This window comes from Neofelis nebulosa, chromosome 3, assembly GCF_028018385.1.
Source record: "Neofelis nebulosa isolate mNeoNeb1 chromosome 3, mNeoNeb1.pri, whole genome shotgun sequence".
In the NCBI taxonomy this organism is placed as follows: domain Eukaryota; kingdom Metazoa; phylum Chordata; class Mammalia; order Carnivora; family Felidae; genus Neofelis; species Neofelis nebulosa.
Window position 1 is genome coordinate 203,108,401 of NC_080784.1, and position 14,466 is coordinate 203,122,866.

Here is a 14,466-nt window from a genome sequence, read left to right on the forward strand (position 1 = left end):
CGGTGTGTTGGCAGAGCGTGTCCGTCGCGGCCAGCGGACCTCAGCGCCTTTGTGCAGTTCCGAACGTTCTGGGTTAGCAGAGTCTCCGTGGCCAGTGGAGTTTGGCAGCTCATTACCCGGGTGGCCGGTGCGCAGCAGTGCGGTGGCCGGCCACGGGGCTCTCGGGGTCCCCTCCCCTGCGGCTCTGCGGCCGTGCCTCCCGGCACCCTCACACCGTGCCCAGCTGTCGGGAGTCCCTGCAGCCGGCCAGGCTCGCTCTTGCCGCTGTGCCTTCCACTCAGAAAGCCCTTCCCAGCCTCTGTTTGCTTCACCTGCTGCCGGTCACTCGGGGTTCAGCTCCAGAATAGCACCCAGGTCCCCTGAGCTGCAGCGCCCTTCCTGCTCATGCGGGGGCCCTGGCACACCTGTCACAGCCATTGCCCAGCGGAAGCCAGTTGTTGATCTCCTGGCCTCTGGAACCCTGGGCTGCAGGCTCCCTGAGGGCAGGGGCTGTACCACGTGACTGTGCATCCCCCGCTCTCGTGGTCTGGGGCTAGGCACACGGGCAGACGGATTTCTTCATTGAGAACAAACTCATAATTTCATGCTTCCATTTTTGTCCAGGTGGTGCTCTAGAAAAGTTCGAGATTTATGGTGGCAGGGAATCCCTCCCAGTGTGAGAGGCAAAGTCTGGAGCTTAGCCATTGGCAACGAGTTAAACATCACCCATGGTGAGTAGCTTGCGTGGTCCCGGCTTGGAGAATCCATTTGTCATACCCCCGCCAGCCTCCACCCCCAGCCTTCTGGCTTCTCCTGTCCCCTTTGGCCTGTTAGGAAGAAAGGCAGCCGTTGCCGTGAAGCCGTGTCTTGTGAGAGGCCTGGGGACCGTCCTCCGGGAGGCCGGGGTCACTCCTAGCTGCTTCAGTTACCTGGTAGTTCAGAGCAAACAACTGCCTTCTTCCCGATACCGGTCCTCCTCCCTGGACAGACAGGGTGTCAGAGCATCGGCGGGCTGGGGCATGTCAGAGTCCTGTGGACAGCACGTCTTGATGGGCACATGACAGGGTTTCTGTGGAGGCATCCTGTTTGGGGGATTGTTGGTTTTTTGCAGCATTTTGTTCCAGGCACCTTAGAGGGACGGCTGCTGTGCGCAGGGGCCCCTGAGGCACCGGTAGCTTGTGCCAGAGGAGACCTCGAGATGCGTACTCCCCTCTCTCAGGGCTGTTTGTCTCGCTGGATGCCCTGTGTGGTGCACTGGCCCTTGTCCTCCGTCAGCGGCGCCCAGTGGGCTCCCTTCCGCTCTGAGCCCATCGCCCAGTGAGACCGTGCGCGCAGCGGGCCATGGACGCCAGGAGCTCAGAGACTTACGATTACGTGCTTGATCGATGGTGGTCTCTACTTCTTCCCTTTCTCCCTGGCGGCGATCTCAGCTGCTGAGACCGGAGCTGCTTCCTCGCTGTCTTTGTATTGGTGCCCAGGAAGTGCCTGTGCAATTGACGGTGGCGGTTTTTACCCTGTTGAAGACGCTGGAGTTGAAAACAGATTCATTTGGATCTTCTCTGTGTGGCTAGGGCTCGTGTTCTTTCTTTCTTTTTTTTTTTTTTTTTTTTTTTTTTAAACGTTTTTTATTTATTTTTGGGACAGAGAGAGACAGAGCATGAACGGGGGAGGGGCAGAGAGAGAGGGAGACACAGAATCGGAAACAGGCTCCAGGCTCCGAGCCATCAGCCCAGAGCCTGACGCGGGGCTCGAACTCACGGACCGCGAGATCGTGACCTGGCTGAAGTCGGACGCTTAACCGACTGCGCCACCCAGGCGCCCCATCGTGTTCTTTATTTATTGCCTTTATTTATTTTTTTTTTTTTTAATATTGCAAGCCTTTCATCTTCTCTGCATGATCGTGGCCTTGGCCAGGCAGTGGATGGTTACTGGTTTCTGTATATAGCGATGTTCTCAAGGCTCCCTTTTTGGCCCAACGCATACGAACCAAAACTCTGCCTTCTTCATGTGAGAAGATGACGTGTAACATTTAACTTGTAGCAACTGATTTGTTAAAAGCCTCCCCGGAGGTAGAGGTGTGGACAGACTGCTGCGTGATTATCCGGGTCCTTATTCTTGAAAATTTTCTCAACTCTTTCCACGGCCGATTGTGGTACAGGGCACTGTGTGTGTGTCCAGTTTTCGTTGATGCCTGGGTAGATTTTATTTGAATCAGAGTCTTCCGTGGACCATATCAGGACAGATGAGGCTACACAGCTAATTAATCAGTTACATACCTTGAAAGTTTATCTAAATGTTGCTATTGGCTCATTTTACTTAAATCGCATCTTTTTTTTTTTTTTTTTTTAATTTTTTTTTCAACGTTTTTTTATTTATTTTTGGGACAGAGAGAGACAGAGCATGAACGGGGGAGGGGCAGAGAGAGAGGGAGACACAGAATCGGAAACAGGCTCCAGGCTCCGAGCCGTCAGCCCAGAGCCCGACGCGGGGCTTGAACTCACGGACCGCGAGATCGTGACCTGGCTGAAGTCGGACGCTTCACCGACTGCGCCACCCAGGCGCCCCTAAATCGCATCTTTCTTGAGGAGCTGCCTAGGGTCCGTGGCCCCCGCCAGAGCTGGTGCTCAGGAAGCTGGGGTCCCGCCTGTCATGCTCTCCACTCTGTCACCTGTGCCCAGCCCAGCGCTCTGCACACGACAGGTGCATTGAATGAACGAATGCCAACTGTTGGGCTCTACCTGGTCTTCGTTTTACTGAATATTGAAGCCAGTGTAAGAACACAGATGGTCGTGAATTCCAGTTGTCCAGGCCGGACATCACATCAGACTCTTTGCTTGCACGTCTTACAGAGCATTGACGGCCATCCTGTGCCGTAGACACTCGTGTGTGGCGGAGGCTGTCCCCTGCCTGACTCTGAAGCCCGCGTTCCCAAGTTGGGAAGGCCTGGAGTTTTGCTCTTAAAGGTTGTGGTTGTGAGACTGGACACTTAACTGGAAGTCAGTGTGATACTAGTTATTAGGGAAGTAATCCGCTGTTAGGGAAGTCAGGCTTGAGCTCTGAAATTGGATTTGGGAAGAAGGTGTGTTTTCTGTCTCCCTCGTCCCGTAGACACAGGAGTAAAGCCACAGAGATCATATTTTTTAAAACCCTGACCCTTGGGGCGCCTGGGTGGCGCAGTCGGTTAAGCGTCCGACTTCAGCCAGGTCATGATCTCGCGGTCCATGAGTTCGAGCCCCGCGTCGGGCCCTGGGCTGATGGCTCGGAGCCTGGAGCCTGTTTCCGATTCTGTGTCTCCCTCTCTCTCTGCCCCTCCCCCGTTCATGCTCTGTCTCTCTCTGTCCCAAAAATAAAAATAAAAAACGTTGAAAAAAACCCTGACCCTTTGACCCATCCTCCCGTGAGTCTGCTGGCGTCTGTGCTTTAACTGTCACATACCTCATTTGGGAAGGGGCTCCCTGTGCTCAGGGGCCACGCGGCCGTTCTCTTCCGTCTTCTGCTACCGTGACCGAAGCTGGGTCCCCCTCCTGGAAAGTGAGAGCAGGCTGAGGCTCCCTACACTCTCCTGTCTAATGATGATAGGGTGAGGTTACATTTCACAGTCATACCCTTTTCTGCCCCGGCCCACTAGCATGCTGGCTCTCAGATCTTTGACGGGGCTGGAGAAAGGTCATTAATCAAGATCTCACCTGTTGGAGCATCATACTGGTAACTACAACTCTCGGCTTATGTTTTAATAAAACAGCAGGTGGCGTCTGGAAGGCAGAGGTGGTGGTCTGCCTTATTTTCTGCAGGTAACGGTGGGGAAAATAAGGTCACAGAAGTTCTCTGGGTAGCTGCAGGTAAAGTCTTAGTGATCCGTTGGTGCCCATCCGTGATCTGGACGTGGATGGCCGGGCAGCACCGGGACTGGGTGATTTGGAGCCTGCCTTGTGGGGACTCATCCTGGTGGTGCCCCGCCAGCAAGAACCTATAGGTTTTGAAGCTTCTGCCCGTTTTGCATGCCCGCCCCCCCCCCCCCCCCCCCCCCCGCTTCAGACAGCAAGATTAGGAAGGCTGGGCCGTGGAGGGTAGCGGTTTCATCTTGTCCTTGTCTGGAACCAGATGGGTTTCCGCTGGTCTCTACCCCCCTCCATCGGTCAGATACCCATTGACTGTATCGATCTGTGTCTGTCCCGGCGCCGTGTGCTCTGGACGCATAATGAGCGAAAGACCTTTGTGGTCTCGCCCCCGAGGAGCTCACCCTGCTAGAGGCACTAGACCCACAGACAAGTCCGACACGAAAGCATTGTATGGGTGGGTTGTGTAATTTAAGTAGACGCCACACACAGTGGTCTATCGTGTGTTCTTTCTTAGTACCTGCTGGTGTCGTTGGCCGCGTTGGGGGGACTTGTGTACGTGGCTGAATGGGTGTGCACTCTGTGGTTGAACAGGCAGCAGTGTCCTCTCTGGTTCCTGTGAGGAGACATACTCCCATGTGCATGTGACACTTACCCGGAGGCTTCTCTTCCAGAGCTCTTTGACATCTGTCTTGCCCGAGCCAAGGAGAGGTGGCGGTCCTTCAGCACAGGAGGCTCCGAAGCGGAGAACGAAGGTATATGTGGCTCTGAGTCCCGCGGGCCACCTTGGTCAATTACGTGTGTCCTTATTTGTTACATAACCAACAGAGTTTACTTAACAGGCATGGTGGTTGGTGCAAATTTACAAAAAAACTTCACAGGAAAAGGGATTTTTTTAGAGCAAACAAGTTGAAGAAACATCGTTTAGGAGAAAGCATTTACCAGTTCCTGCGGGGTGTTTGTGTCCAGACGTGCAAGAGGGCTGGTCCTAACCGGGGGGTTTCCTTTATTCACTGTTCACGTGATTTCCGGCAGGCTGGCCCCTAGGGCTGGGCCAGGGTTGCCTCATGCAGGATTATGGGAACTACCCCAGGGAGATGGGGCACTGCACGTTTGCCACACGAGCTTCTGGAATTTCCGTGATGCACAGGAATGATGACTTCGGTTGGTTAACTAGTACCTTGTCATGGTTTTTTGCGTACTATGAGTGTTGGAGTTCAGAAAATACGAAACTAGTCATCCGTAAACATTTCTTAGAAACGGAACATGAGAGTGTGCCCCGCGATAACTGCCGCACAGGCAGAGTTCCCACCAGCGATGCTGGAGACCATGTAAACGTGTGTTGTTGTTTCCTGGGCCTGGAGCCATTGGTGTATCGTCCTTCGTTTGTCCCTCCCACTTGTTGACGTAAGGTAACACCAAGTCAGGTTTTGATTTCAGACCCTGGAAGATACCTAATGATGACCTAGCATCAGACGGGGCTGTGAGACGTTGCTCTTCAGTAAGAAACTCCACAAACTGTTGGAAGCCCAGAGTGGAGTCTGTTGGCTCACGCTGCATTTGGGCCCCTGTCCCTGTGCAGAGCAGCTCCCCTGTTTGATCCCTGTAAAGCTTCAGAGCCTTCTGATTCTCGCACCTGCTTGCCCCTGACAGGTGTCGTGACTCTTGATCTTTTGATAGATGCCGGTTTTTCAGCAGCAGACAGAGAAGCCAGTTTGGAGCTTATTAAACTGGACATTTCTAGAACGTTTCCGAATCTCTGCATTTTCCAGCAAGTAAGTGGTGGTAAATTTGTTGCTTTAAGTATGTTTCATCTAAACGTCATAGACGCCAAACTGTACATGTTGGTAATCAAGTTTGAAAATACTAGGGGATTTTGGGGGGAGTGGGGGGAGGGCAGTGTCACGTCAATACGTTTCGACTTCACCAATAAGGGGAACTGGTTCTTTCCAACAGACATTTAGCATGGCCACGTCCCTGCTTTTAAAGGCCGTTCTGGCCTCCTTTGGAAATGTATTTATGGAGGCCTCGGTAGGTGTGGCACGGGAAGGGCCCCGTGTGCTGTTCCGTCCGACAGCTTCCCCTGGTGCTGCTTCGGTTCTGGGGCCGCACACAGCACCACTCAGGACGTGATCCGGTGTGGTCGAGCCTGGGGTGTGGGGCGGGGCAGGGCGGCTGCAGAAGTCCTTGGCAGCCGCGGGTTGCAGTGAGGGTGGGCTTCTGAGCAGATGGCCCAGGACAGTGTGACACCACCACTGGGTATAGAAGCCAGCCACGGGAGCCAGGATGCAGTATTCTCTTGGATGGCAGGAAAGAGACCAGTGGGGCTTTCCCGTGAGCTTCTGAATTTGCAAAGATGGGACGCAGGGCTGCCAGCAGCGGATTCTGGAACAGAAGGCCTCTTCTCCTGACAGCAGACATTTACCTGGGGGGCTTGTTGGACCCTCCCGTATCCAGTCTGTTACGGTTTTTGCCAGTTCTGCTTCTGAAATATCCTCGAATCTGTCCTGTGTTCCCGCCACCCTTACTTGGTGCAGATGCCCATCCTTCGTGGGTCGCTGCACCAGCTTCCACACGTGTCCCCGGCCTCCTCCGTGCACTCACCTTGGGGCCTGCCGAGCCACCTGGGAATCCCCGATCCCCTTCTGTCAGGTCCATTTCTAGGATCGTGCCACGCACACGCTAGGGATCCAGAACACATGGTTCACCGGCCACCTGGAGTGAGCCCGGCATGCAGGTGTAGACATTAGAGCCCCATGGGCTTTGCAGAAACCTGGGTGTGTCCCAGCACGGGGGAGCTGCAGCCAGGGCGTGGGGGAGGTGTCGGGAACCGGGTCACCGAGGAGGGGCTCTCAGGCTGTGCTTGGGGTAGGGACCAGAGAATGGGAAAGACGTTCCGGGCAGAAGGAGGAGTAGAAGGGAAGCATCAGAGAGCGGATGGTGCAGGGCATCTCCGCTTCCCCCGGGGGAGAACCTCGCCGAAGGACCGAACAGAGAGCATGGAGTTCGGTGCTGCGGCCCCTGCTTACCGCCTCCTGGCTGCTGTGGCCGATGCACGAGCCCACACCCTGGAGGAAGGGGAGTGTCAGGGCAGTGCTGAGACGCGCTTGCAGCGTAGCTGAGAAGGGCGGTGGGCGCGCCGGGACGGGGCCCGGGAGGTGCTGGCGCCTTGCCGACGCGGACGGCCGGCGTTCCCAGGGCCGGTGACCCAGAGTGATCTCCCAGAGTCTTTCTCGGGGACTCAGCCTTCTCAACAGATCCGCTGGGCGATTATCATGGTGCAAGGAGATGTGTCCCGAAGAAGACGAGCTTTAGGGATCTCTCTCGGATGGGGTCGGGGCAGATGGCAGAGAAGTTGGCCTTTTTCTTTCCTCCGGGTTCCTCTGGGTGTGTCCTCAGTCTGTGGTTCCCTCAGCTCCGAATTTTATAACACGTGATATTACAAAAGCAAAGGGCAGTGGGAGGGGGAGAGTGTGGGGAGATGGCCAAAGCACGGGGTTCTAAAATCAGGAGCTCTTATCTTTGTCAGAGAAAGGACACGTAGCATTCGGCAGGGCAGGAAGTCCTTTAAGTGAGAACCAATTTACCTTTAAGGAAAGTTCGTTGTAGCACTCTGGTGTTTCTCAGGTGGTGACCGTCCACACCCGTGTTCAGGGGGGCATTTGGTGCCACCACAGGAGCTCCCTGCCCGCCCCCCTTCTCTCATTTACCCTCCTGTCGTGGGCATTCCTCCCTTCGTTCCCCTGTGATTTGGCAGTGTCTCTTTCACCTGACATTTTCTGTGTGCCGGAATGTGATGGTCGAGGCCACGGCGTTCTTTCTGAGTCACATGCAGTCGCCTGTAGAGTGACTTCCTCGTCACACACACCGTGTACGCTTTTTAGTCCTCGAGTTAACTGAGGCCGCATGGTGGCTGTGGGCAGGGAGAGCGGGATGCGGGCCGAGCCGGTGCCTTCACGGCATCTTCGGACACATGGACTCCGGCGGACGCGGCTCTGTACTGGCTTCTGCGCTCACCTAGAAGACTGGAAGCCCCAGCACACATCTGGGAGGGATGGCTGAACCGGGAGGGTGTCTGGGATACCACGGTCGCTCGCGGGCCTGGACTCTTGGAGGGTAGTTCTTAACGCTGCCGTGCTGAGAAACACGAAAGAATCCGGGGAAGGGAGGCAGAGAGGCCGGTCGGGACGGCGGGTAGCGCTCACTCCCGAAGAACCCTGGGAGCGGGCGTGCCCGCTGAACTGGGCAGGGGAGGTAGTTACCCAGCGGGAGCCCGCGAAGGGTGGTTTCCTCGGGAGGCGTTCACGCCTGAGCTGCCCGCTTTCTTCCAAGCAGCTTTGCGGGTTGAGTCTGCGGCCTCCCTCGTCAACCGCGGGTTGGCCGTCCGCTTGTTGAATTGCGCTGTGCGTGGAGAGCTGCTAGCCCCGTGCTTGGCCGCTGCTTGGCCGTCTGTGAACGGCCGGCGTGACCGGCGGCAGGAGCAGCAGCGCTGTCACACGCCGTCGTGAGCACTAACCAGACTTACGCACGTGTTGTTCTTGGTGTGTTGATCCTTCCAGGGCGGTCCGTACCATGACACGCTGCACAGTATTTTGGGCGCTTACACTTGTTATCGACCGGATGTGGGTTATGTAAGTGAACTGTTTCAATACCTTATCCCGTTCTCCTCTACAAAGAAAGTCAGAATGCTGCCCAGCCCACCTTGGCTGCAAACGTCAGGTTGCGTGCCTTCAGATTTTCTTTCGGTCGTGGTCGAGGGGGTTGGAGAGCCTCGTGGTAAATGGAGTCGCCTCCGTTTTCTTGTAAAGGGATCCAGCCGACACGGCCGCTCTGTGGCATTCATCACATTTTAATTGGGTTTGATTTTCACTTTTGGCACGTGATTTTTTTTTTTTCTAGCACTAAATTAAAAAGATCCCAAGCAGTAACCATTTAAAAGCCATTGCTGCCGTTTTTGTGGCTTAGCAAGTGTGTGTGCGCATGGTCTTAGATTTAACACACTAAGTTAGATGCATGTTCCCACGGCACTGGGACGCTACATTCGGGAGGGCAGTACTTCAGATGCCAGATGTGTAGCGGGGGGAGGTCCGTTTATCGTGGGGACGGAGGCGGGGACTGAAGGGGCGTGGGCCAGGCGGCTGATGTGACAGAGCCGTCCGAGGAGGGACGACAGGTCAGGGTCCAGGAGGCTCTCAGTTCAGCTTCGGGTGGGGGGGGGGGGGTGGCTGTGTGGGTCTTTCTAGCACGAGGGTGGGTGTTGACGGTTCCTCTTTCGGATGAAAGAGCAGCTCAGACTGTGGGGCTACCGTGAGTTTAACCCCCTTCTCTGCTTCCCTCAGGTCCAGGGCATGTCCTTTATAGCGGCAGTGTTGATCTTGAACCTAGATACTGCAGATGCCTTCATTGCTTTTTCTAACCTTTTGAATAAACCCTGTCAAATGGCGTTTTTCCGAGTGGACCATGGCCTTGTGAGTATCTTCAGCATATACGCCCTGGGTACCCTGTCCTCACACAACCCGCGTTGCTAACCATTGCGTCAGAGGGGAAGGGAATGTGTTTTCCAGACGCACGGTTAATAGTCGTGTGTATGTATTTCTTGTTGGTATGGGTTTCTGAATACATTCTTTCAGAAGTATTTCTGAAAGTACATTCTTTAAACAAGGGAGGAGGGGTGGCTCCTGCCCGCATGTGTGCACTTTGTGGCACAGCAGAAGGCCGGGCGCGGGCTCCGCGTTGGGGTCTGTCAAACAGAACGTCGCACCATTCACCTCCGTTGCCGCCCACTGTCACACCGGGGCCCCGCTTCGTGCAGTGCGCTCACCACGGAGAGGAGACGTGGTGAAGACCAGCTCCTTGATTCGACACAGGCCGCACTGTGTAGACATTGCTGTAGGCACCGAATAGGTGGAAGGAGCTGACAGGAGTCGCCCTCACCTGCTCCTGGGGGTGGGTCCTCTGCGTGGTGCAGATGAACCAAGGCTCGGAAACGACAGGACCCATCGGGTCACGCAGCTGGTGAGTGGAAGGGGCATGAGCTCAACCCGTTCTGCTTCCTAAGCCTGTGGGCTTTCTACGGCCCGGAAGAAGAGTCGCCCATTCAACGAGCCCGTTGGCCTTTTAATGGGCGCTGCGTGGATTGGCTGATAATTTGCTGATGATTGTCACCAGTACTTCTAGACCAAAACGATCTGATAGTTTAGATCAGCTGGAGAATATTTCTTCCTTAATGTCCTAAGGACTCTGAGGATTTCTTGCTCAGGCAGCACGTACGTTTAAAAAAAGAAGTATTTCAAAACTGCTGCACAAATGGCGGCCCGTAGGACGTTGACGAGTCCTTGTGGAGGGCAGTTCGGTCCTGAGCGTCAGTAGTGGTAAGTGGCATGGGTGTCTAATTCTGCTTGTGAGAACCGTTCAAAGAAAGTCCCGTTCCGAGAAAGTCACGAGCACGGACAAAGCATTACGCACAGGGATGGTTTCACGTAATTATTTATAGCTGTAATAATCTAAAATTATCATGAAAATGGAAACAGTTTAAAAGGGAGTTTAGGGGGAGACAGAAGGTTACTTAAAATCTGGCAGTAGAAACAACAGGTGTTGGCCAGGATGTGGAGAAAAAGGGAACTCTCTTACACCATTGTGGGAATGCAAACTGGTGTAGCCACTGTGGAAACAGGTTAGAGGTTCCTCAGAAAATGAAAAACAGAATTACCGTATGATCCAGCAGTTGGACTACTAGGTATATGACCATGGAAGATGAAAACTCTAACTTGAAAGGATACACGCACCCCCGTGTTTATAGCGGTGTTGTTTATGGTAGCCAAACTGTGGGAGCAGCCCAAGTGCCCGTCGACAGATGAACGGGTAAAGAGAACGAGGTGTGCGCAGTGGAATATCACTCAGCCATAGAAAATGAAACCTTGCTACTTGCAAAGACACGGATGGAACGTGAGAGTACGATGCTCAGTGAAACAAGTCAGAGAAAGAGAAGGACCATGTGATTTCACTTGTGTGTGGAATTTGAGAAGCAAAACAAATGAACAAAGGGAAAAAGACCAACCAAGAAACAGACTCTCCACTGTAGAGAACAAAGTGGTGGTCACTAGCGGGGCGGGGCGTGGGGAGATGGGCGGAGAAGAGGTTCTGGGGGTGAAGAGTGAGCTTAGCACCGAGTAATGTGCAGCATCGTGGAATCACTCACTGCACGTACGTCTGAAACTAATCCAGCACAGCGTGTTCATGTACCAGAATTAAAATAAATGAATGAAAAGTAACGAAATCTGGCAGCACACCAGTGCGGTACTGATGTTTGCAAAAAAGATTGTACCGTGGAAGAGTTATTGAAGATAAAAAGCTAGTTTTCTTCAAAAGTATCTGAAATAGAACACGGGCCGTAACAGCTACCATATTTAACAATAGAAGGAAACGAACCACAGCATTGATAGTATTTACGGATGGTCCTCTTTTGTTTCCGTACTTCTTAAGATTTTTTTACAGACTTTCACCGTCAGGAAAAAGCTTTTTATGTATAATAAAATGATTTATATTTAAATGTTTCCTAATTTTGAAGATAAGACCCCAGGTTTCTGTTTAGAAACCTGTAATAAAAACCGTACTTCAGAATTTTAATTTAGGGGGGCAACTGGGTGACTCAGTCATTCAGGCATCTGACTCTTGATCTCCAGTCAGATCATGATCTCAAGGTTTGTGGGGTCAAGACCCGTGTCGGGCTCTGTGCTGGTTGTGGAGCCTGCTTGGGGTTCTCTCTCTCCCTCTTTCTCTGCCCCTCTGCTCACATGTGCTCTCTTTTTCTCTCTCTCAAAATAAAAAACTTAAAAGAGAATTTTTTTAGGAAAAAAATTTTTTAGCTTAGGGGCTCCTGGGTGGCTCAGTCAGTTAAGCATTTGACTCTTGATTTCAGCTCAGGTCATGATCTCATGGTTCGTGTGTTCAAGCCCCGACTTGGGCTCTATGCTGAGTGTAGAGCCTGCTTGGGATTCTCCCTCCCTCCCTCCCTCTTTTTCTCTTTTTCTGTCTTTCTCTCTCTCCCTCCCTCCCTCCCACACACACCTATACACTCTTTCTTAATATAAATAAACTTAAGAATTTCAGCTTATATTTTTAAGGAAAGATTATGGAATCATAGTGTTGAATGGGGTCTCCCAAAAGTAGCCCTGTGGACCTTGGGGCCCAATAGCTTTGGGGGGTGGGGGGGCGTCCTGTGCCTCAGGGGAGACAGGCAGCATCGCTGCCAGTAGCACCTCCCGCTACTGTGACATCAAAAACGTCCTCAGACATCGTCAGATGTCCCCCTGGGAGGCTGGGTCCTCCCCTGCCCCCGTTGGGGCCCACTGGTTTATAGCGCATCCTTCCCTTGGGTCTCAGAGTGCCATCGCCCTCATGCATCCTGCTGGTAAACGGGACAGAACTGGGCCACCAGGCTCTGGTGGGTAGGGTTTCTCATCCAGCTCTAGCTGTTCATTCTGTTCCTGTGCTGCTCCCCTGCTCGGTGCACTTTGTTTTCGTTCCAACCCGCTAGGAGCCAGGAGGCACGTGCCAGTGGGGTACAGGCCGTGGCTGCCTCCCGCTGCGTGACAAGGGCAGCGCTTCTAAGCCAAGTGGCGTTGCCTGTGCCACATGTTAGTCTCCTGTCCCCTCTGGATGCGCTGGGGTTGTGAGTGAGGGACGCACGCTGCCTCCGGTTCTTTCAGACGGTTAATCGGTCCTGCTTCTTAGAGAAGAACAGTGAGCCCACAAAGACTCCACCTTCGCAGCACAGTTCAAGGCCAGCCTTGCCGCACACCGATGGCAAGTTAGTGACCGCTCTGGGCTTCCGTTCTCTTATCTGTAAGTTGAGGAGATGCTACAGTGTAGCCAGTGATGCCCCTGTGACGACTAGAGAAGGCGCTGATGTAGAAATTGCCCGAGCCCGGCGATGAGTTCCCCGGCAAGACGGGTTAGCAACTGCGCGAGAAGACCATTGTATCCTGAAAGCGTTAAGAATGTTGACTTTCTTCTGTACATTGCAAACCTGTGCTGATAATCGGTTAATTGGTACATTTCACATTATTTCCCCAGATGTTGACCTATTTTGCTGCATTTGAGGTATTCTTTGAAGAAAATTTGCCGAAATTATTTGCTCATTTCAAGAAAAACAACTTAACTCCAGACATCTACCTAATTGATTGGTAAGACTGAATTTCCTATGTGTTTTCTCACCTTATTACTACCTATGACTCTGACTGTCCTCCTTTATTCCGTCAAGGGGAGAAATGGTTTCCTGGACCTATTTGTTTTCAGAGCGCCATGTGTCCATTCACCAAGTGAGATGTCACTAAGCCCCAGGTCTGTGCTGGGCTCTCTGCTGGGACCTAGTGACGAGTGGGGCGTGAGACACAGTGCTCTCCCGTCAGGAGCCCTGTCCGGAGGGAAGGCATGTGTTCATGGGTGGCTGTGCCGCGTGTGGTGCGTGCTGTCTGTTAGGAGGGCGAGATGGACAGAGCCCCGGACCCAGGCTTGGGGGTCACAGCGCACAGAGGTGTCCCACGAGTTGGAGCCCAGGCACGATGTGGGCACGCGGTGGTCCAGAATTAGCAGGGCTGTGGCCGTCCATTCGGTGATGCTGGAGCCTAGAGCCGAGGGTGAGGGAGGCAGGTGAGAGAGGTGGGGAGGCCAGGTCGCGTGGGTCTTAGGTGCAGGACTGTGGAGCCGGCGGGAACGTTTGCGGGCTTTTGGTTGGGGTAAGGACAGAGGTGGGTTATATCCGGAAGTGAGGCTTAGGTTATTGGGGAGCCTGGGGGCAGGGACAAATAAAGGCGAAAAGACCAGTGCTCGAACTGAGGCTTCAGAAGCTGGGGGACGGTGGGGAACGGAGAGACCGGGAGTGGAAAGCTTCGGGTCCCCGAGAGAGTTGGTGTGCGTGTGTGAGAGAAGGCCGAGAGTTGTCCATCTGGTGAGGGGCATGACTGTTCCACCAGCTGAGGTCCAAATCGGGCCAGATTGGGCAGTGAGGCTAACGGATTTGGCTTGGCCGCAGTGATTTTGAGGTACCCCCTGCACATCTGAGTAGACACACAGATAGCAGGTGTTAGAGAGTTCTGGGGTTTACACGGGTGGATGTGGCTGCCTGAGGAGGGGGTGGCATGTCACCCCGGAGAGCACGGTGTCTGGGGGCAGACTTGTGGAGCGGAGGTGGGAGGAGTGTGGTTCTGGAACGCTCAGCCCCGGTCCAGCCTCTCCTGTTACTTGCCTCGTGGCCGTGTGCTGGGCATTAACCCTCTCCGAGCCCGTTGTCTCATCTTTCGCCTGCAGCGATGAGCCTTGTAGGGCCTTAGAAGGTGATGCCACTGCCCGGCTTACAGAGGGGCTCTGCAGACGAAAACGATGTCACTCGGCCCAAAGGCCCATTTGGGCTTCAACACCACTCACGTAGTGAATCTAAAACTGTTGGTAACAGATTTGGAGCTGGTCTGATTTTTGGTCATCTGAAACGAGGCTCAGGCCCTGAGATAAAGCAGACTTGCCTGCCCCCTTGGGAATGAACCGTTGGGATTCTTGCCATTTGTTGCCTCCACCCTAAACCCCGAGACTGATATTAGGACTCTGCTGAATACTCGCTGGAAACCAGGGTTTGGGGGTTGGAGCTTGTAGCTGG

The 14,466-nt window shown here is 53.7% G+C and overlaps 1 protein-coding gene across 1 annotated transcript in view; it reads left to right on the forward strand.

Annotated features, from left to right (window-relative positions):
* LOC131507873 (uncharacterized protein KIAA0232) overlaps positions 1–14,466 on the forward strand; it is a 214,510-nt gene that overhangs the window by 184,073 nt on the left and 15,971 nt on the right. The window contains exons 15-20 of the mRNA XM_058723162.1: positions 604–710; positions 4,490–4,570; positions 5,469–5,590; positions 8,375–8,446; positions 9,155–9,283; positions 12,891–13,000. Of these exons, the coding sequence (XP_058579145.1) occupies positions 604–710; positions 4,490–4,570; positions 5,469–5,590; positions 8,375–8,446; positions 9,155–9,283; positions 12,891–13,000 (621 nt within the window). The remainder of the gene's footprint in view (positions 1–603; positions 711–4,489; positions 4,571–5,468; positions 5,591–8,374; positions 8,447–9,154; positions 9,284–12,890; positions 13,001–14,466) is intronic.